The following is a 19286-nucleotide window of genomic DNA, read 5'->3' as shown; positions in this document are numbered from 1 at the left end:
AGGAGGCAGGGAAAGCACACTAAATGGGAGGAGGAAACGGCCGCTTTTAAGACTCCGGGGATTATTTTCCCCTGGTGTCGGAACAACGTGCTCGTCGTCAATCATAACTCTGACTTTGCTGATTAGCTAAGAAGAGTGGCAGGCCACAGGCGGGAAAAGCGTTTGGCTCATTTCACTTCACAAAGGCACTCTCATAGTTTGCTTGGAAAGGTACCCTCCTAAATTTCTTTCTCGGAGGTCCAGAGACTTACTTTTTAATATTTAAGTTGTGGGTGAACATATCAGATGACACAGCAATTCTTCAGACAGCTCTTGTTTATTCACAGGCCAGAACAGAACTGAACTGAAGGGTTCATCCAGCCTGCTTATACAGAGCACCACTACAAAGCAACAGTAGCAACTTTCTGTAACTATCCAATCACTGAACGTCACTTTCAATTCCTTATTTGCATATGTGGACCTGAGTGAAAACTATCTATGGTATCCCCCTGCTGGCCCAGGGTGAGAACTTCAGTACATAACATAAGTGAAAGCTCAGGGTCTGGGGCATCCACCCAAGGGTACCAATGAAGATCCTAGGGGCTCATTCCTAGTAGGTGAGCATAGGATCCGGCTGAACATCTAGCTGAGAGTTAACGCCTGCTGAACTCAGGGGACTTTCCTTCAAAATAAGGCGCATAGGACCACTGTGCGCGCAAACGCAAGCACACACATATAAAACTTCCAGGGAATTAGCATTGCAAGTTGGTGCTGACTCAAATCCTGCAATATCGCTATCGCCGCCGCCGCAGGGGCTGGTTAAGAGGCACCCATGTGAGCGAAGGAGGGCCTGCGCCTTTAAAGAAGGAAGAGCAGCCCGCCCTCTCTGTTCGAAGCATAACGCCTTCTGGAAAGTGTAGTTCTACGGGCAGATGGACCTTCCCCTGTTTGTGAGTGAATGGACTATATTTCCCAGAGTGCAAATCTCGGGGTGGGGTGGGGATCTAGGGGAAAGAGGGCTCAGTTAAAGCGCCAGTGCGAGAGGAGGAAGTTGTCGTGGCGTGTTAAGGAGGGGCTGATTAATCCGATATTATTAAGGGGCTTGCAGCCTCTGCGTGCTCTACTGCACGTCTACTCGGAAGTAAGTCGTTTTGGCTCCCGTGGGACTTACTCCCGTGTAAGCGTGTCATGCACTTTCGGTCTGCAGCAGCTTCGCTACCTGCAAAGTGGGCCTCAGGAAGGAAGCCCCGTGAAAGGGCCGAAAAGTCCTTCCCACGAGGGGTGGAGGGGAAGCCTGGCTCCTATGAGGGAGGGAATGTCCCCCCCCCCACGGGCAGCCTCAAGAATGGCCGTGTGGTGTGTAGTGCTGGCCTCCCAGGGCTTAGGAGACCTGGGTTCAAAACTCCGTTCAGTCATGGCAGTATCTCTCTCTCTCTCTCTCTCTCTCTCTCTCTCTCTCAGCTTAACTTACCTCACAGGGTTGATGTGAGGTGAGGATAAAAATGAGGAGGTGAGGGGAGAACCATCTACGCCTCCATGAGCTCTTTGTAGGAAAGGTAATGGGATAGAAATGTAACAATAATGACAAAAAAAGTAAAACATGTAAAAGCTTAGTAAGAATTCTTCAGATGCTGAGCCCTCTGGGGTGAGACTGTGGGGTGGGTTTCCCCCCCTCTAAACAATGGAACTGGGAAAGGATAAAATTTCAGGGATGATGTTGGCAGGGAGCCCATTAGGAAGGCCTTGTTGTTGGCACTGGGTGTTGGCTGCACGCATGCCTGTCAAAAATGCAAATATTTGAAGGGGGGCTGTGACAAGTTCCCACAAACTCTTTGTTTCACTGTGGTACAAAATAGGGTCACCTACTTGGGCAGGGGGGCAGGATGCCAATGCCAAGTAGTCCTGGCGCAATTTGTTTTGTTTTCCCTGCCCAAGTTAATGCCCAGGACTGTTTTTACGCCGGGCTGTGCTGATTAAAACACTTGTGTCTATGTTCAGTGGCATTAGAGAAAAACAAATTTTGCAGCCGGTATAAATCATGCTAATTTTGCATGTTTTATATTTATATATTCAGCTTAATTTGTTCAGCTTGTGAAAGAAGGAATGATGCACAACTCATTTGGGATGGGAGGGCTTCGCAAAAGCGCTGAAAGAGCAGGATCTTCACAACTGCTTTGCTGCCAGAATGGTGGGAAGTGACCACAAAAGCCAGAGACCCAAAGCTCCCCACAGACCTATCAAGGATCCCTTGCCTTCTGGGGAACTTTGAGACCAAAAAACTTTATCAGCATAAATAAACTTTATCCAGGAGGAAGTGAACATGAATCAATCTCTTTTTGAGTGAAGTATGAGAGTGATAAATGCAATGCCCTTTAGTGTTATGCAGTAACCTTTGTATTATTTATTTTTACATATAACATCATCTATGATGTTCCTGGTGTTTATAGAGTGCACCAGAGGAGAGCCGCCACTGCCCTACCCACCCCTGTCTCGCAAGGGGCATTCAATGTATATTTGAAATTGCATGGGCAGGAGGAGGGAAGTGGGAAAGCACAATGTATGCATTAGGGAAGTTATACCCACTTAGGTTTACCTACAGGCAAGCATAGGGACTTGCAGTAGTCCAGTGAGACAGCAGGTAGCCCACATTCATCAGCCAGCAAGATTCATAAGCAGACAGCAATTGGAACACTGGCTCCCCTGTTCTCTTCACCCACTGCACCCATATGGTGTCCCCCAGAAGTTGTTGGACTCCATCTCCCATCAGCAATAGCCAAAAATGACCCAGTGTTCAGTGGTGATAGGAGTTGTAGTCCAACAAAAAAATCATGTTGGCTCTTCAGTAGACCCAAGAACTGCATGGCTGGGCTGACATATGCCACCCCCCCCCCTTTTCCATGTTCACTAATAGATACTGGAGGGGTCCAACCTTGTGATTTGGCAGGACTTGTGTAATTGTGTCACTCAGATCAGTGGCTTTTAAGCTGAGCTTGATTGGCAGGTGGCTCCCTTATTTGCAGGCTCAGCAGTTCAAAAAGCAGAGAGGCCTGTTTTAAACGCATGGCTGGAGGAGAGGTGGACTGGACCGTCATCGTTTTGACATGTCAGCACAAGGACAGCGTCTTTGCCTTCCAAAAAGGTGAGTGGAGGCCTTCCTGTCCACACAGGGATCCAAGCCAACACGTTGCAGGGCAAGGTTAGGGCTGGAGCTGAATTAAAAATGAGGGGGGTGGGGTGGGACTCTGAACAATGAAGTTGGAGTGGATGGAGCTTGTAGGCCACCTCACTCAACCCTTTGTTGAAAATCCAGAGTTATTTTATGATTTTGTAATTTCATTATGCTTTCATGATTTTGTTGAAGAGCACTGTGGTTTTTTTAAAAAATGAGTTGGCAGTATGGTATTAATTTTTTCACTGACTACATCTTGTTGATCTTAGACAATACTTTAACTGCTATTCTTGCCCTTTAGGCTAGATTTGATGTCTTTGGGGAGGTGGCAGGCTTAGCAGCTACTTATTAGCTTTTAATATTCTGTTGCCTAACCAAAAGCAAGCCCAAGCAATGTCCTCGGTCACCGTGAAACCTTTTAGTATTTGGGAATCCACCTGCAGGCGTGGCTGGACCAGCATCAGACAAGGGCTGGCAGGGCTGAGGGATGCAGGAAAGGCTGGGACCAACCAGGGAGCCACTGACCCTTCCACTCCTACTTCCAGGGCTTCTCACGAGCTGCAGGGGGCCTCCCTCCTTCTCCCTCTCTATGCTGTGACCTGTGTTTACTAACTGAGTCTCTATTCATTTGGCTTCCAGAGCTGGAGATCCGTAGGGATCGGGGCTCCTTGGGGCGACAGCCCATCCTGCTCACGGTTGAAGACCCCAAGGGCCAGGTTGGCAGTGGAGGAGCCACTCTCAATGCACTCCTGGTGGCAGCTGAGCACTTGAGCGCTCGAGCAGGCTACACGGTGAGCAAGGGAGAAAACAAGTGCCAACTGACCTCCACCAGCCGAATCCCCCCACCCTCATGCCTAAGGGCACCTATTGACTGAGCAGGTATGGGAGGGCAATGTTGTGATATCTGCCCTGGTACCATCACAGCACTGCATCAGGCCGAGGCCCCATCCTAGCCCAGCATCCTGTTCTCACAGTGGCCAGCTAAGTGCCAGCACCCCTTCTCTATGCATTTATGACATTTATTTATTTCTCTTTAATTTTTTAAAAATCAAACTAATAGAAGATGTAGACATTTATGAAAGCAGTAATTAGAATGGACTCCTAGGATCCCTGACCCCAGGCTGCCTCCTTCTGCTTCCTCTGCCCTGCTCATGGCATCCTCCTTCGTCCCTCAGTTTCCAGACTATTGTATTTCCTAATCTAAGAAACCCCCCTCTGATGTTCCTTCCAGGTGGTCACATCTGATGTCTTGCAAAAGGCCTGGATCCTCATTCTGCACATGGTGAGCTCTGTGGTGGGGCTGCACTGACCGTGCTTGGGTGCGATCCTCAGAAGAGCAAGAGGGCGGTGCCTATTTCTAGTCAGGCACCAAGGATAAGAGCTTCCACAGCAGGAGACTTGGGTGGGATGACCTGCTCCTAATCCTCAGCCCAAGTACTTGGAGGCTGTGCCTTTGGCCTGCTCCCTCTGCTGCTCTGCTATTCTGCTTTCCTTCTTGCCAGGGCCGGGACTTCCTATTCGATGACTGCAGTCGAGCATTCACCTGCCTCCCCCTGGAGGAGCCTGCGGCCCCCACTGAGGCACTCACCTGCAACCTGGACAGCCTCCTTGCAACCCTGATGCACCAGGTCAGTGGGGCAGATCCTTGCAGGCCTTCCTGTTTCAGTGCCTTGGTGGGCTTTGCCCTGGCCCTGCTGAGATTGTGGGCAAGCCTTCCACTCACCTCCTCTCCCTGCCAACCCCCACCATCTTGCAGGGGCTCAGAGGTGCTGCTCCTGCTCCTACAGGCTCAGATTCCTCCTCCTTGCCTCCATTTCCAGGTGTGCAGAGGCTCCCCCCCAGGGGTCTGGGTTTCCAGCACAGATATGCTTCTCACAGTCCCAACCATGACAGGTGAGGTGTATGGGAGGCCTCAAGGACTGGCTGGGAGAGAGTGGTGGTTCTTTGCAAGCCGGAAGAGGTTGCGTCCTGAGGAATAGCTGAAAAGTGATTTCTTTCCCCTCCCCTGATTCATTTTGAGGTGTTCCTTTAATTTTGATTTCTATTTTGGGAGGTTGTGGGTGGGTGTTCCTCAATGGGCAAGACTTGCCAAATCTGATGTAAAGCTGGATGCCTCCCCTCCCTTCCCAGAGATCGACTGGCATGGATTCCAGGGGGTGAGAGTCATTGCTGTGCCTGGGAGCATCTCCTATGCCAGGCAGCATGGAGTCTACCTCGCTGACACTCAGGTACTTCGCCCAAGCCTCTTCCAGCAGCCACCCAGTTGCCCCTCTAACTCCCTGCCTGGGACAGGCAGAGGAGCATTCTGGCTGACCCTTTTGGCACTTGGGCTGGAAAGCCTCTACAATTCCCAAAAGTAATGGACAACAAGTTTCAGGCCCAGAGTTCTTTTGGGTGTTTTTTCCTTTGATGGCATCATTCTCCTGGGCTGCTTGCTTTCCTCCAGGCATTGCTAGACTCCCACTCCCATCTCCCCTGGCCATTAGCCATGCTGCTTGCGGGGTCTGATGGGAGCTACAAACCCAGCAGCATCTGAAGATGCCTCTCCTCACTTGCCCCACTACTTTCATGGGTCCTGTAAGAAGACATAGTTGTGTATCTTTCCTTCCAGGGCAGATACTGTAGATGTGGTTTGGCAGATGCAGCCCAGATCAGGACTGTGGAGGAGACAAAGGGTGAAAGCCTCAGTCTCCGGACTACTATTTCAGAGAAAAATAAAAAAATAAAAAGCCAACAAAGTGATTAGCACCGTGTCTCATTAGGCCCTCCCCTCACAGATAATTGCTGCCCAAGTGCATTAGCTGTTGACGCTCCTTGGGGTAACTCTGCTCATCCTTGTCCCTCCAGGGGGTGGTGCAAGACATCTTCTACCAAAGCCCTGAAGACCAACTCCGGCAATGCGTGGGGCCAGACGGGAAGGTCCCGCTGGTGAGTTCTGGGCCTGGGCTGGAGTCACAAGAAGAGCCCTGCAGCTAGATCAGACCCATCTAGTGCAGCATCCTATTCTCTGTTGGGTTTCTGGATGTCTCCAAGACATGAGTCACTATAAATCATCGGGGAAGGCTGTTGGAACTCCCTAGAGCTGCATGCTGATGGGAGGGACAAGCTGGAAACATTCCTGTCATTTTCCTGGGGGTTGTCCATGCCCCTCGCCGACCTAACATTCTCACCATAGCCAAGCAGATGTCCCCAAGGAAAGGAAGAAAGGAAGCCCCCAAGCAGGACCCGAGTGAAACTTCAACATTCCCATTGTTATTCCCCCATCATCTGGTATTCAGAGGTAGACTGAACCAGAACAAATGGCAATCCGTGGAAACCCAAATTGCTATGTATTCTGATTCTGCATCAAAGAACAGGTTTTCCTGTGGAAATCGGGGGGGGGGGGGGAGAGCATAGACCTGTGGCTAGAAAGTGCAGGGCAAAAATTAAGTGTGAGTGAGCCCTCAGTTGCAGGGCAAGCCTGCTGCAGAACCATCTGCCTAAAACTCTTGAAATCTCACTAGTCTGCAGGGCTGAAAACCCTAGAAAAGCTGAGCTTCTTATTACCCCTGCAGGTGTGTGGGGTTGTCTTCTTCTCCTCTGAAGCAGCGGAGCAGCTTCTGGCCACCCATGTCATCCCACCCCTTGATGCCTGCACCTACATGGGGCTGGACTCAGGAGCCCCCGCCATCCAGGTGAGGCCCTTAAGAAGAGGCAGGTTAGGGAAGAGGAATTCACCTGGGTGGCTGCAGATGAATCTGCCCAGGTGTGAATGCAGCTGGTCTGGGAGAAGTCCCGAGTGGCCGGCAGCAAGCACCTGGCCAGAGACCCCCACAATGGATGGTCGCAGGGTGAAGGCCAGGTGAGTGAGCTGTGGGGCTTTGGGCCCATTGAGTCAGTCTTCAAAAGGCCAGTACAACCTGAGTTTGAGGTCAAAGTGCTCTTGAAGATTGTGTTAAGAGTTGCCAAGTCAAGCTGGGGGGCAGCTGACATGGCATCCTCTTGGAATACAGCTCCCACCATCTGCAGCCAGCATCTGGAGGGCACCAACTGGGGTCTTCCCAGGCCCAGAATGGGCTGCTGCCTCCAGTCAATGCAAGTGATCCAGAGGATGTCCCCAACACCACCTCCTAGCACATCTCCTGGGCAAAGCATTTCCCCTGTTCTCCAACTGCGGCATTGAGTTGTTGGGAGAATGTGCTCCCCCCTCCACTTCTTCAGAGTAACAGCTATTACAGGAAGCAGTGCTGTGAGGATTGTGAGCATGCTAGTGTTCTCAGGTCCTATTGCAGCTTTGCAAGCCCTTCAAGGCTTTCCTTCCATGGTGAATTCTCCTCCATTTGAGTTACCTCTTTTCCTGGTGGGTTGTTTTGGAAGCTCAGTGCTCCAGCTGCAAAATGTTGGGACGCCCATGTGCACCAAAATATGCTACAACAGAGCTGCAGTTGTGTTGCCCGCTCCCCATCTTCCCCTATGAGGAGGCAGGTGGCATTGAGGCTGGACTGGCTTTAGCGTTCCAATTGCAGTGATGGTTTCTTGGGCATCGGGAAGAATGCCTCAAGCTGCCAAGGACATCATGATCTGACCCCGAGAGGGCTTTATTGCATAATCTGTCACAAAAGCGTTTTCTTCATATCTCAAGGGTCAAAGAGCTGCCTTGCACCATAGATGGCTGCCCTGCAACTGCAGCCCCAGAGTAGTAGTAGTAGTAGTAGTAGTAATAATAATAATAATAATAATAATAATAATAATAATAATAATAATTTATTATTTGTACTCCGCCCATCTGGCTAGGTTTCCCCAGCCACTCTGGGCGGCTTCCAACAAAGATGAAAGATACACTAAAATGTCACATATTAAAAACTTCCCTGAACAGGGCTGCTAGCCCCAGAGGTGTCCTTAGCCTGCATTAGAAACCAGGCTTTTAGTATTGCAGCATAAGCTCTGTGGAATCAATTCCCAACCAAAAACAGTCAGGCACCCCCTAAGATGACATTTAAGTGCTTATGGAAGTCGTTTTTGTTTAGAGGAAGGCTTTCCCTGAGGTGTAACCTTACCATTTGTGGAAGATCAATTTTGTACCTGATGAAATGTTTTCTTTAGCGTGTGTGTGGAAGATCTGAGTTTGTTTAACTGATCTTATTGTTCTCAGAGATTTGTGTCTGCATCTTGTTCTGCTTTCATCTTGTATTCGATGGAATTTATGCCATGATGCAGTCTGAAATAATAATTGCTTGTGGTCTTCCCCCATCATTTCTTTCTACTCCTGAATCCTGGCAGCTTTTTGCAGGTGTGTGTGTTTGTGTGGTGGAGGAATGGCCTCCCTCCCTCCCTCTTCTTGTAACTTATACAAGTGAGGCTGCCTTTGGCCAAGGAGGAAGTAGCCTAAACAGTATTCAGTGTTTTGGCAAAACTGTTTCCCCCTGAAGCAGCTATTTCACCTCTCAATGGGCATTAACAACTATAATAAATGGGTTTTTTGGGGGGGCAATTAGAGAAGCCCCTTCCTTTCTCTCTCCTCTCCTTTTCTGTATGCAATACCCTTTTTTGGGGGGGGAAATAACACCTCCCTAATACAGAGACCGCTGGAGCTTGCACAGCTTCCCTCTATCTGCACCTTGCGGAACAGTGAGTGAGCTTTCGTCTGAGCCCAGAGATCCTCCGCTACTAGCCATGATGGCTATTCTCTGCCTCAACCATCGGAGTTAGTACCTCTCTGAATACCAGTTGCTAGAAACCGCAAGAGAGAAATGTGCTCTTTTTTTAAAAAGTTTTTTTATTAAAGATTTTCTTGTGTAACAAACAAGCAAATAAACAAAGTACATATAGTGTCTCCACTTTCAATTCATAGGAGTCTTTACCACAGTTTGTTTGCATTCGGTATGAAACACTGTTGTCATCTGTATTATGCAGTTGGGAGAAAAGAGAGAGGAGAGAGAGAGACGGGGCGGGGAGAGATGGTAGGGATAATGATTTTCTGTTTCGTAATGTTTGTGCAGGGTGTTTGTGTCAGCATCATGTGCTTCAGTCCTTTATCAGAGCTCGGCTGATTGCAATGTGATTTGCTTGTATGCGTGAGAATGGGGTCGTTGGGTCAGATTAGTCATATTGATTCATATGTTGTTGGGTTGGATAGGTCATTATCTTCTTGGCCTCTATATGTGATAAAGGGGAGCCACACTGGGGTGAAGGTGTCCTCCTTTGCCTGTCCCCGTGCTACTTTAAGTTTGTTGGTGCTCAGTTCCTGCTTGTGGGTTTCTCCCAAGCATCTGGCTGGGCACTGTGAGAGCAGGAGGCTGGACAAGATGGTCCACCGACCTGATCCTGCAGGCTTTCCTTATGCTCTTAGGCCTGCTTCCTTGCAGATCCCCGCAAGCCCCTCTGGGCAGCTTTTAACTTGAGACAGTGCTCCTTCAATCTCTCCTACCCACCCCATTTGTTCTTCCAGTCAGTCCATTGCACAGCTTGGAAACTGTCCCTCCACTTGTCATGATGTGCAAATGCTTTGCTTGGGTGTCTCCTTGTGGAGCCAGATGTTTCCCTATCCAGAAGACTCATTTGCCCCCTCCTTGTTCTTCCCTCATGCCAGCTCTCTCTCTTCTTCGACATCCTGCTCTGCATGGCCCAGGGAGTCAGCGAAGAGGCCTTTGTGAAGGGTCAGAGACCAGGGATGGGCAGCGGCGACAATGTCCAGGAGGCAGGGTCAGAGAGAAGTGCCCGCTCCGTGCTGTGGAAAGCTCTCCATGCTGTGCCTCTCACGATGGGTGAGGTTGTGAACTTGCCTCGTCCAATGCCAGCCAGTCTCTCCAGCCTGATGCTTGGTGCTCTCAAGATGTTTTGAACTTTGACTCATCAGCTGTAGCTAGCACAGCTATACAATGCTGGGGCTGATGCGAGTTGTCAAAAACATCTGGTTGGTGAAATCGGCCTCCCTTTCACCATTTGGCGATGCTGGTTTTCTGGGGCAGCGCATCGCTTTCTGTCCTAGGGTGTGGGCAAGGGTATCCAGCGGGGAGGCAAGGGGCTCACTGCACACAAAATCCCTATATCTGCCTCCAGGGAAACAAGCTTGCATATCTCTCCATCTCCTGCTCTGTAGTGGTGGGAGGCTGTTTTCCTGTGGCAGGAGGCAGGAGAGGGGCTGCCATCCTGAGCCTTGGGGCAGACAAAACACATTGGCTTGTATAGGCAGCTAAGTTCTACTCAGAGCACACCAGAGTCAGCTGTGTCCATTGATTTCAGTGGGTCTACTCTGTGCAGGACTTGAGCTGGCTACATAACGCGTTTCTGGCTTCCCTCTTTTGACCTTCCTTCCTGAGGCCTTAGGAGGCCTTGTTGGTGTGGGATACCCTCTGAGGTGCCAATTGTGGCCTCTGGCTCCTCCCTCTTCACAGTGTACATCCCTGAGGGTTGCTATGACTACATGACCATGTCTGCCAGCGACCACATCCGCCACCTCACACCCCACCCAGGCAATGCCCGCAGCAGATCCTTCCGCAAAGTGGCACATTCCCATGTGGCTGTGAGTACCTCCCCTGGTTGGGGGATGCCTCAGAGGCTCTTGAGTGCCTTGTTTTGGTGGGAGGGTCCCTCACGCCACCCCAGCAGCCCTTCTCTGCAGCACAGTTATGTGTGTGCTTGGCAGGGTGGGGCAGCAGGTGTGATATGCAACTGAGTGAGGCTGAAGTCTATGTGCATTCTGCTGATGAGACAACTTTCCACAATTAAGATTCCAAAATTCTGGTTTTCTTGTAGTTTAGAAGGTGTGGGCACAAACTGAGGACAGAAGGAGCAGCTGTTGCCAAAGGGGAAGGGGCAAAGAGCTGCTATGGGGCAGTTCCTTCTGCTAAGCTCTGCTCTGGGTCCTTGCATTTGACCTGATGCTGCCCCACTTGATTGCATGTTTTGCTCCCCACCCATAAGGACTAGCAGCTTATGTAGGCAGAGTCTGCCAAGACTGCCTGGACTTCCCTGCCTCACCATGACCCCTCCTCCTCTTTCTTCCCATGCAGGAGCCTCAGCTGCTGGCTGAGGGCTGCTCTGTCACCAACAGCCTCTTGGAGGGAGCAGTGAAAGTGGGGCCTGGGAGCGTGATCCAGCACTGCCGCTTGAAGGTGGGCCATGCTGGGGATGGGAGTAAGAAGTTTGGCAACTGCCCTTGTTCTCTGCTGAGCCCCAGAAGTTCTCTCTCTGGTGACCCAGGGCCATCTTTGGTGGATTTGGAGCAAGAACCAATCCCAGAGCTGGTATTTAGGCCAAGCCTTGAGGTTTGGCAGCATCAGGCCCAGGGCAGGAGATGATATGAGGAGGACAAGGACCCAAGGTTCAGTGTGGTGTAGGGGTTAAGAGGGTTGAACTAGGACCTGGGAGACCGGGGTTTGAATCTCCCACTCAGCCCTGAAGCTCACTGGGTGGCCTTGGCCCAGTCACGGCCTCTCAACCAGACCTACCTGAGTGGGCTGCTCTGAGGATAAACTGAAGGGGTGGAGAACCACATCCATCACCTTGAGCTCCTTGGAGGGAAGGAGGGGGGCAGAAATGCTGTAAACAGGCTGCAGGGAGCCAGAGCTGCTGGTGTTTTGCCTACCCTCATTTGCTTTGAGAGTTCAATTCTCCCCAGCCAGCTAGTTGCCTGACACTCAGGCAGACAGGGTGACTTGGCTGCAGCAACCTTGAGCCAGGATCTCAGGCCTGCTTTCTCTGGGTGGGCTTTGCCCTGGGGCAGTGGGCAAACAGTCTCCCCTCTCTCCCAGCTGTCCTGCCAACTCAGAGACCCAAAGAACAAGCCCCATGTGGACTCTCTGCAGTGGCAGGAGAGCTGAGTGTGTGTTACAAATGCCCAAGTCCCCTTGGTCTTTTTCTCCAGGGTCCTTTGGAGATCCACACTGGCTGCCTCCTCACTGGGCTGGACGTGGCATCCTCCGTGGCCTTCAGGAGCTACCTGCTTCGGGATGTGGTTGTCCAGGGACACACTGTCAGGCTGAGAGGGATCCCTTGCAAGGTCTTCACCCTGAGTGGGCATCGTGATGACTGGCAGGTGTGTAACAGGAGTCTGCTTGGCTTGGTGGGAAGGAGCCTGTACAGGTTTGAGGCATCTTGCAAGTCTCTGGGGATCCCACTCCCCACAGCAACTCTGCTGCTTCCTTCAGAGAGCTGGGGGCGGCAGTTTGTCTTGAGGCAGGTGACCTCAAGAACCCCAGAACTATCTGCCCCATCCCACCCCGCCTCTGTTCTCTTGGTTATTCCTCCTTCTCTGAGATGCTCACACCTGCCCTCTTCTCTCTTTAGAGCGTGGCAGAAGAAGGCGGCACCTACCTGAACAGGCCCTGGAGTGAGTTTTTCCTCCGCACTGGAATACGGTACGTGTGCAGGTCCCAGCCCATTCTCTTGAGGGCCCCACACATCAGCCACCCCACCCCCACCCTGTGCTGTGGAGCTGCTGCTCTGCCTCCATTTATTTTATTTATGTTCTGCTTATCTACAATTGCCCCTGAACAGTGTATGAAAAGTATAACACAAACCACTGTGCTGCTTGGACTTGCCGATCGAAAGGTCGGCAGTTAGAATCCCAGCAATGGGGTGAGTTCCCATTGTTCAGTCCCAGCTCCTGCCAACCTAGCAGTTCGAAAGCACACAGTGCAAGTAGATAAATAGGTACTGCTCCGGCGGGAAGGGTAAACAGCATTTTCATGCCCTGCTCTGGTTCTGCCAGAAGCAGCTTAGTCATGCTGGCCACATGACCCGGAAAATTTGTCTGTGGAAGTGGAAAAACGCCGCCTCCTGTGGCCTTTAAAGCGAGATGAGCGCTGCAACCCCAGAGTCGTTCATGACTGGACTTAATTGTCAGGGGTCCCTTTACCTTTACCTGTATAAATTAAAAATGCCTCCTTGGACACAAGCTCTAGGTGCTGGGGCTCATCATTAACTAATTAAGACAAGATTTCAATTTGTGCAACTGATACTCATTCAAGAGACACTTTCAGGGTGTATTTCATATTCAATGTACAATCTGTGTTGCAAGTTTGGATTTTTGATCCTTACAGTCCCGTTAAAAATGAGGGACAAAGCAGCCTTTTTGTTCATCATTTGCAGTGGGGGACTTTACTGGTTTGTGGCCTTGTAGCCGGGAGGGCTGGCTGGGGGCTGCCACCTTCCTTCCTTGTGGGGTTGAGGCTGCTTTTCCATGCTTGGCTGGGTGATAGTGACTGACGTGCCACCATCCCTGCCCTGCCCAGGAGTCACGACCTTTGGAGCCCAGACACCCCTTCCAGCCGCCGCTGCCTGCTGAATGCCCGCCTGTTCCCCGTGCTGCATGCCTCCGAGCCCCTGGGAGTTGGGGACGTCCTCTGGCTCTTGGGCTCCCCTCTTTCTCCTCCAGGGGCTGAGCAGCTGCAGCGCTGGCGGACTTCCTGGCGTATGTCCTGGGAGGAGCTGAAGGGGAGCCTGGATCAGGAAGCTGAGCTGGCTGCCCGCAGGGCCACCTTCTTCTTGCAGGCCCAGAGCAAGACCAAGAGGGTCCTGATGGAGCACAGCAACTGCAGCCTCCTACCGCTGATCCGTTCCACAGCCCTGGAGGGCTACCACAAGGCCATGCTGGAGACACTGGACGAAGGTGAGACATACTGGCAGGGTGTGTGTGTTTGTGTGTCTGGGGCAGCATTTTGCCCCTTTAATTGCAGGGTGCCTATATATGGGAGTGGAAGGAAGGAAGGAAGTAGGGGGCTCCTACTCAATGCCTGCCAACGGCTAGGTGAGAATTCCACCTTGGTTCCTTTTGGCTGCCGCTGGATTGCCTTTCCCCCAGTCTGGGGAAATGGGCACCTCTGCTTCAGCTATTCCCAGAGTTCCCTGGGAGTCTGGCAACTCCACCCACCAGTGCCTCAGTGAGCAGCTCTGCCATTGCCCAGCCTGGCAGTTTTCAAAGATGGCAGACTGGTCTTGCCCATGTGGGCGAAGGTCTTCCTAGAAAGGGTTCTTTCCCCTCCACTCTTCCTGGCTCCAGGGACACTTGCGTTGTGAATCCATGCAGGCTTTGTGGAGACGGTTCCTTCCAGCCCTCCCATGGAACACTGGCTCTGGGGAGTTCTTGCAGACCATTTTGACATCCATTAAAACCTCCCAATGTTCCTAGGTGTAGCCATTCCCAGGACCAGCCCAGTTTCAAGCCAAGGAGCCACTTTTCAGGCTCTGAGGCCACTTCTTGTTTGCCTCCTAGTTGCCTCCATGGCCAGAGACCCTGGCGTTGCTGCTCGATCCCTGGCTTGCATTGCTGACCTCCTGGGCTGCCTGGCCAAAGGGGAAGGGGGCTTACGGAGCGGCCCGGCAGCCAACGCAGCTTGGGCCCAGGCCTTCCAGCACCTTGAGAAGGGGGACATCCCTGAGGGTGTCAAGGAGCTGGCCAAGGAGAGGAAGAAGTGGCTGGACAGGTACTGCAAGTTTGTGTTTGTGTGTGTGTAGTGATAAAGCTGTATTCCCGCTGGCTCCACCTATCCATCTGCCTGGCAAAGGCAAGTTCTCTGTGCAAAGCTCAGTCTGCACATGACCAGGAACACCTTGCCATCACTGCTCAAGGTCATGCTGTTTCCTGCACTCACTGGGAGCATGGAGGGAAGGAACATGCTCAATGTGCCCCCCTTTCAGCTACTCTAGGTGGGCTGGCCTTGTCTTCCGAGGCCCCAGGGGAAGGGCAGGTGTGCAGTGGCAAAGCACCTGAGCCAAGTTCAAATCCTGGCATCAGGTGATGGGAGGCCTTTTTCCACCTGGCCTGGTTGGGCATGTCCCTGACTGACTCCAGCTACAAAAGCTGGGGCTCTTGAACAGGCTCTTGGGCTGGGATGTTGTTGGGGGGCGGTGGCAGTTGTTACTGGTATTGATAATAATTTTATGTATATTTATTTTTATATCTTGTTATGATTTAATGTGGGAATTGTTAAATTGGTTGTGCAGCTTCTGATGTGTTTTATTTATTGTTTATGGCTATTTTTGTTATATTTCTAATTATGTTTTTCATGTTGTAAGCTGCCTTGAGCATGGTTTTAACTATGGAAAGGGGGCATACAAACAAAACACTGCATGTGTGGGAGGGACCCTCCTCCGCCAAGGTGCTGGAGAGCCGCTGCCAGTCAGAGACTGGGCTACATAGACCAAGGTTTTGATTCTGCTTCTGATGTCCATGGAGTATTGCAGAGTAGATGCCTGGGCCCGTGGGGGCCTTTGGAGTTGTGTAAGGGACAGAGGCTCACAAGTGGCCCTCCAGAGCAAGCCTGTGGTGGCAGACAGAGGACGGGAGAAGAATCTGGGGGCCTGCATGAAAGAGCTGCCTCTGTGCTGGAATGCCTCTGAGTGGAACTCTCCCCACTGAAAAAATGGGAAGGAGAGTTTCCTTCAGGATGGCCTCTGTGTGGGCAAACACAACTGAGACGGAAAAGCACTTGGCCAATCAAGCAGCCTTCGCCAGCCTAGGACTACAGCTCTCATCAGTCCTTGCATAATCTATGACCATGCTGACTCACAGCATCTCATGCTGATGGAAGTATTGGACCACTGCAGGGCACCCAGTTGGAGAAGGCTGTTGGCAGAAGCAGCCCAAGCAACCAGAGACTCCCTTTTCTCCTTCCTTGCAGGCCTGTCCTCCTTGTCCGCGCTGCTCGACACTATGAGGGTGCCGAGCAGATCCTCATCCGCCAGGCTGTGATGTCCTCCTGCCAGTTCATCAGCCTCAGGCTGGCCACGCTGCCTCCCATGGGCCGCTGGCTGAGAGCGGCCTGCCCAGCCAGAATAGACCTCTCTGGTAAGTGGCTTCTGGGCCTGAGCTTGTCAAGTTGCCCTTTCTGGAGCCAGGTAGCCGCTTGCCTCTTTTGACTCCAGGTGCCGTGCCCAGAGGGCCAAGCTGGCAAGCCTGGTGAGGCTTGGCAGGGGCCCTTGTCCTTCTGCTCCACAGAACATGACTCAGTGTGGTCTTGACTGGAGGGAGGGAGCTTGTGCAGGACAGTGCAGGGGGGATTTGATAGGGAAGGGGCTGTGAGTGACGTTTGGCTCCTGCCTTGAGTGCCGGGGAATCCATCTCCTGCAAGGCAGAAGCAAGCCCTGGGCTCACTGAGGAGCAGAAGCATGATGTGCAGAGTCTCATGCAAGGGCACAGAGGATGAGTTGGGTGCAAGCAGCACCCAGCATCCTTTGCAGCATTGCAAGGTCTCCTGGGGAGAGTCCCTCTCTTTGGTTATGGGCTTGGGTGGGTGGTTGGGCAGGAGGCTGTGCAGTTTCTTATGTGACCCCCTTTGGGCTAATTTTTGCAGGTGGCTGGAGCGACACCCCTCCCATCACATATGAACATGGAGGCGCAGTGGTGGACCTGGCCGTCCTGGTGGATGGGCACAGGCCCATTGGTGCACAGGCCCGGCGCATTGCCGAGCCAGAACTGCGGCTCATTAGCCGCAGTGGGAGGCTGGAGGGAGAGATGGTGGTGGAGCTGGTCTGCAGAGACCTGGAAGACCTGCGGGATTACTGCCAGCCTCACGCACCCGGTAAGAGCCCCTTTTCCTGGAGCGGGAAGGGAGCAACTGTACCAAGGCAGCTTCCTTGCTTGCTGGGAGGAGACCCTGTGAGAGACTTATCAGGTGGCAGTAGGGAGCCCTGTACTGGCTGGGCTGTAGCTCAGTGGTAGAATAGCTGCTTTGCACGCAGAAGGTTCCTGGTTCAATCCCCGGCAGCATCTCTAGGTTGGACTGCCTGAAATCCTGGAGAACTGCTGCCTGTCAGTGTAGACAATACTGAGCTAAATGGACCCAAGGTTAGACTTGTTATAAGGCAGCTTCCTATGATTCTAGGCAGAGTTGCATCTGCTATAAAATGTGCCTTTTGTTTTCACATGTCTGTCGGAGGCCTGAGAGTAGCCAGCCTCTTGCTCCTCTTTTAATGGGCCTCAGGACCAGCTACTCACCTGCTAGATCACAATGCTTTCGAATGAGGCCTGTTTCTCTGCAATGCCATCTTGACTTTTGCTGTGAATTGTGCCTGCCCTCCAGCGTCACTCCTGCTGAATTTTGAAGTGGCTCCCCTGCCTGATCTCCCCACCATGGCCTGTTAGGCTTCACTGCATTCCCACTCCCAAGTTCAGATCCTAACTGCAACCCCGCCAGCCTCTTCCTGAGTCCAGGTCTCATTTTCTTTCCACTGGGGGCCAGAAAGGGGCTATCCTGGCTTCCACCCCCATCTTTTTTCTTCTTCTTAGGAGCTTTGTTGAAAGCAGCCTTGATTTGCACCCACATTGTGGACCTTGCTTCTCAGAATTCCTTGCGGGAGCAACTGATGGAACACTTTGGAGGTGGCTTTGAACTCCGCACCTGGTCACGTCTTCCTCACGGATCAGGACTGGGTATGCCTCCAGCCTCTCTACGTGCATGCCTGGCATTGCTCAAGGGGACCTAGCAAAGACCTCAGGTCCACTCTGGCAGCATTTCTCTTGTTGATGTTAGAGGGGCCTCGTGTATCCTGCCCTGCCCCAAAGGCATGAGATGAGAACCCCATCCACCTCTCTTTCCTTTCCTCCATTCAACTTCAGTGCTTTTTTATATACTTCAACAAACACCACTATTGCTTCATTACGTGAACCACCTTTTGAACACAACACTCATGTAACTAGCTGTAAAGTAACATAACGTGATATGTAATAAAACTGTAATTTTAATTGTCATATCAAAAAGCACAGTTCCTGATGGCAACATATCTTATCTTCTATATATATTGGTATCGTAAAGTCCAAGGATTGTCAAGTCCAAAGATTACAATGCAGTTCCTGTTGGCAATGCCATTTCATTGCCATCAGGAACTGCATTGTAATTTTTGGACTTGACAATCCTTGGACTATTCCAATATATATAGAAGATATGATGCATTGCTTTTTGATATGATTAAAATTACAGTTTTATTACATATCATGTTATGTTACTTTACAGCTAGTTACGTGTGTGTTGTGGTTTTTATATACTTCTGCAGACCTTGTGCTCCTTCCCTTGAGTTTTCCAATACCTCCCTCATTTACCACTGTTGCTCTTTCGGATGCAGAAGAACAGAAATAGAAATGGAATATGAGATGTTAGGTGTATGGAACCTCCAGTTTCCAGGCACTCTGCCATTGACTAGTACCAGCTACCAGGGAGCAACAGCTGGAGATGGCTGTTGTAGGGCTTCTCAGAGGCATCTACGTGGCCAGAGAGGCCTTTGGTCTGACCTAGTCTGGGCCTTCTCATGACAAGGTTCTGGTCTGGTGCTGTGGAATCCAAAGGGTGGCATAGGGCTCCAGTGACAAAGAAAAAAACTGGTAAGCCTCCACACACACACACCCCACTAGCCATGTTGTGCTCACTTGCTCTCTCCTATAGGCACCAGCAGCATCCTGGCGGGGGCTGTGATGGCTTCTTTATACCAGGCATCTGGGCACTCCACCAGCGTTGAGTCCCTCATCCACACCGTGCTGCATTTGGAGCAGGTTCTCACCACAGGTAAGACCTTTTATTTGTTCTGCTGCACATGCCAAAGAAACAAAAAATCCGCAGAAAGGGAGACGTCTAACTCAGTGCCATCTCGTCCTCCTTTTCTTGAAGTTAGCCTCAAATATAGCATTAGCAGGGCCTTGAAGGCATTTCTTCATCTGTCTTGGTAGCTCAGTCGGTACAGCATGACACTCTTAATCTCAGGGCTGTGTATTTGAGCCCCATGTTGGGCAAAAGATTCCTGAATTGCAGGGGGTTGAATGAGATTACCCTCGTGGTCCCTTCCAGCTCTACAATTCTGTGATCAAGACTTGGCTGAAATCTCTCCAGTTCATTTGACTGCTGTGATTTCAAAGGTGCTGTTGGCTGTTTTCCTCCAGAAGATATTTTGGGGTGTTTCTGTCACTTGCACAAAACTGCTCCCTCTTCTCCACAGTCCTGGCCACGTCTGATTCCCATGTCTGTATGTTTCATTGGATGAATGTTTTTATTCCTTCTATGCTGCTCCTTTTAAAATGTCATATCCTGCCCTTCTGCCAAGCAGCTAAGTCAGTGATGTCCTCCTTGCTTTGCAGACTTTTGCCCTCCACTTGAGTAACACATAAACAGGTCTTACACCAGTCTGGATTCTGGTGCCTTCCAAGCAACTGGGCCAGTCCAGTAGCTTC

At 51.3% G+C, this 19286-nt stretch overlaps 1 protein-coding gene across 10 annotated transcripts in view; it reads left to right on the top strand.

The window, feature by feature from the left end:
- The first annotated feature begins 993 nt into the window (after positions 1 to 993).
- The window catches only part of FCSK (fucose kinase), a 22444-nt gene continuing 4151 nt past the window's right edge, over positions 994 to 19286 (top strand). For 2 of the 10 annotated variants that reach the window (XM_053399403.1, XM_053399408.1), the window contains exons 1-20: positions 994 to 1120; positions 3000 to 3118; positions 3788 to 3939; positions 4380 to 4430; positions 4651 to 4776; positions 4969 to 5041; positions 5279 to 5376; positions 5996 to 6076; positions 6703 to 6822; positions 9717 to 9891; positions 10522 to 10649; positions 11140 to 11241; positions 11994 to 12164; positions 12416 to 12486; positions 13363 to 13739; positions 14343 to 14553; positions 15751 to 15917; positions 16423 to 16650; positions 17358 to 17501; positions 18508 to 18627. In XM_053399403.1, coding sequence (XP_053255378.1) covers positions 3040 to 3118; positions 3788 to 3939; positions 4380 to 4430; positions 4651 to 4776; positions 4969 to 5041; positions 5279 to 5376; positions 5996 to 6076; positions 6703 to 6822; positions 9717 to 9891; positions 10522 to 10649; positions 11140 to 11241; positions 11994 to 12164; positions 12416 to 12486; positions 13363 to 13739; positions 14343 to 14553; positions 15751 to 15917; positions 16423 to 16650; positions 17358 to 17501; positions 18508 to 18627 — 2674 coding nt within the window. In that variant the 5' untranslated portion in view covers positions 994 to 1120; positions 3000 to 3039. Of the gene's footprint in view, positions 1121 to 2053; positions 2325 to 2999; positions 3119 to 3787; positions 3940 to 4323; positions 4431 to 4650; positions 5042 to 5278; positions 5377 to 5995; positions 6077 to 6702; positions 6823 to 9716; positions 9892 to 10521; positions 10650 to 11139; positions 11242 to 11993; positions 12165 to 12415; positions 12487 to 13362; positions 13740 to 14342; positions 14554 to 15750; positions 15918 to 16422; positions 16651 to 17357; positions 17502 to 18507; positions 18628 to 18906; positions 18975 to 19286 lie in introns of those variants that run through there. The other 8 variants (XM_053399409.1, XM_053399402.1, XM_053399401.1 and 5 more) reach the window with 8 other exon arrangements.

This window comes from Podarcis raffonei, chromosome 8, assembly GCF_027172205.1.
Source record: "Podarcis raffonei isolate rPodRaf1 chromosome 8, rPodRaf1.pri, whole genome shotgun sequence".
NCBI lineage: Eukaryota > Metazoa > Chordata > Lepidosauria > Squamata > Lacertidae > Podarcis > Podarcis raffonei.
The sequence above is the reverse complement of the archived record's forward strand: the minus strand, read 5'-3'. Positions and strand labels throughout refer to the sequence as shown.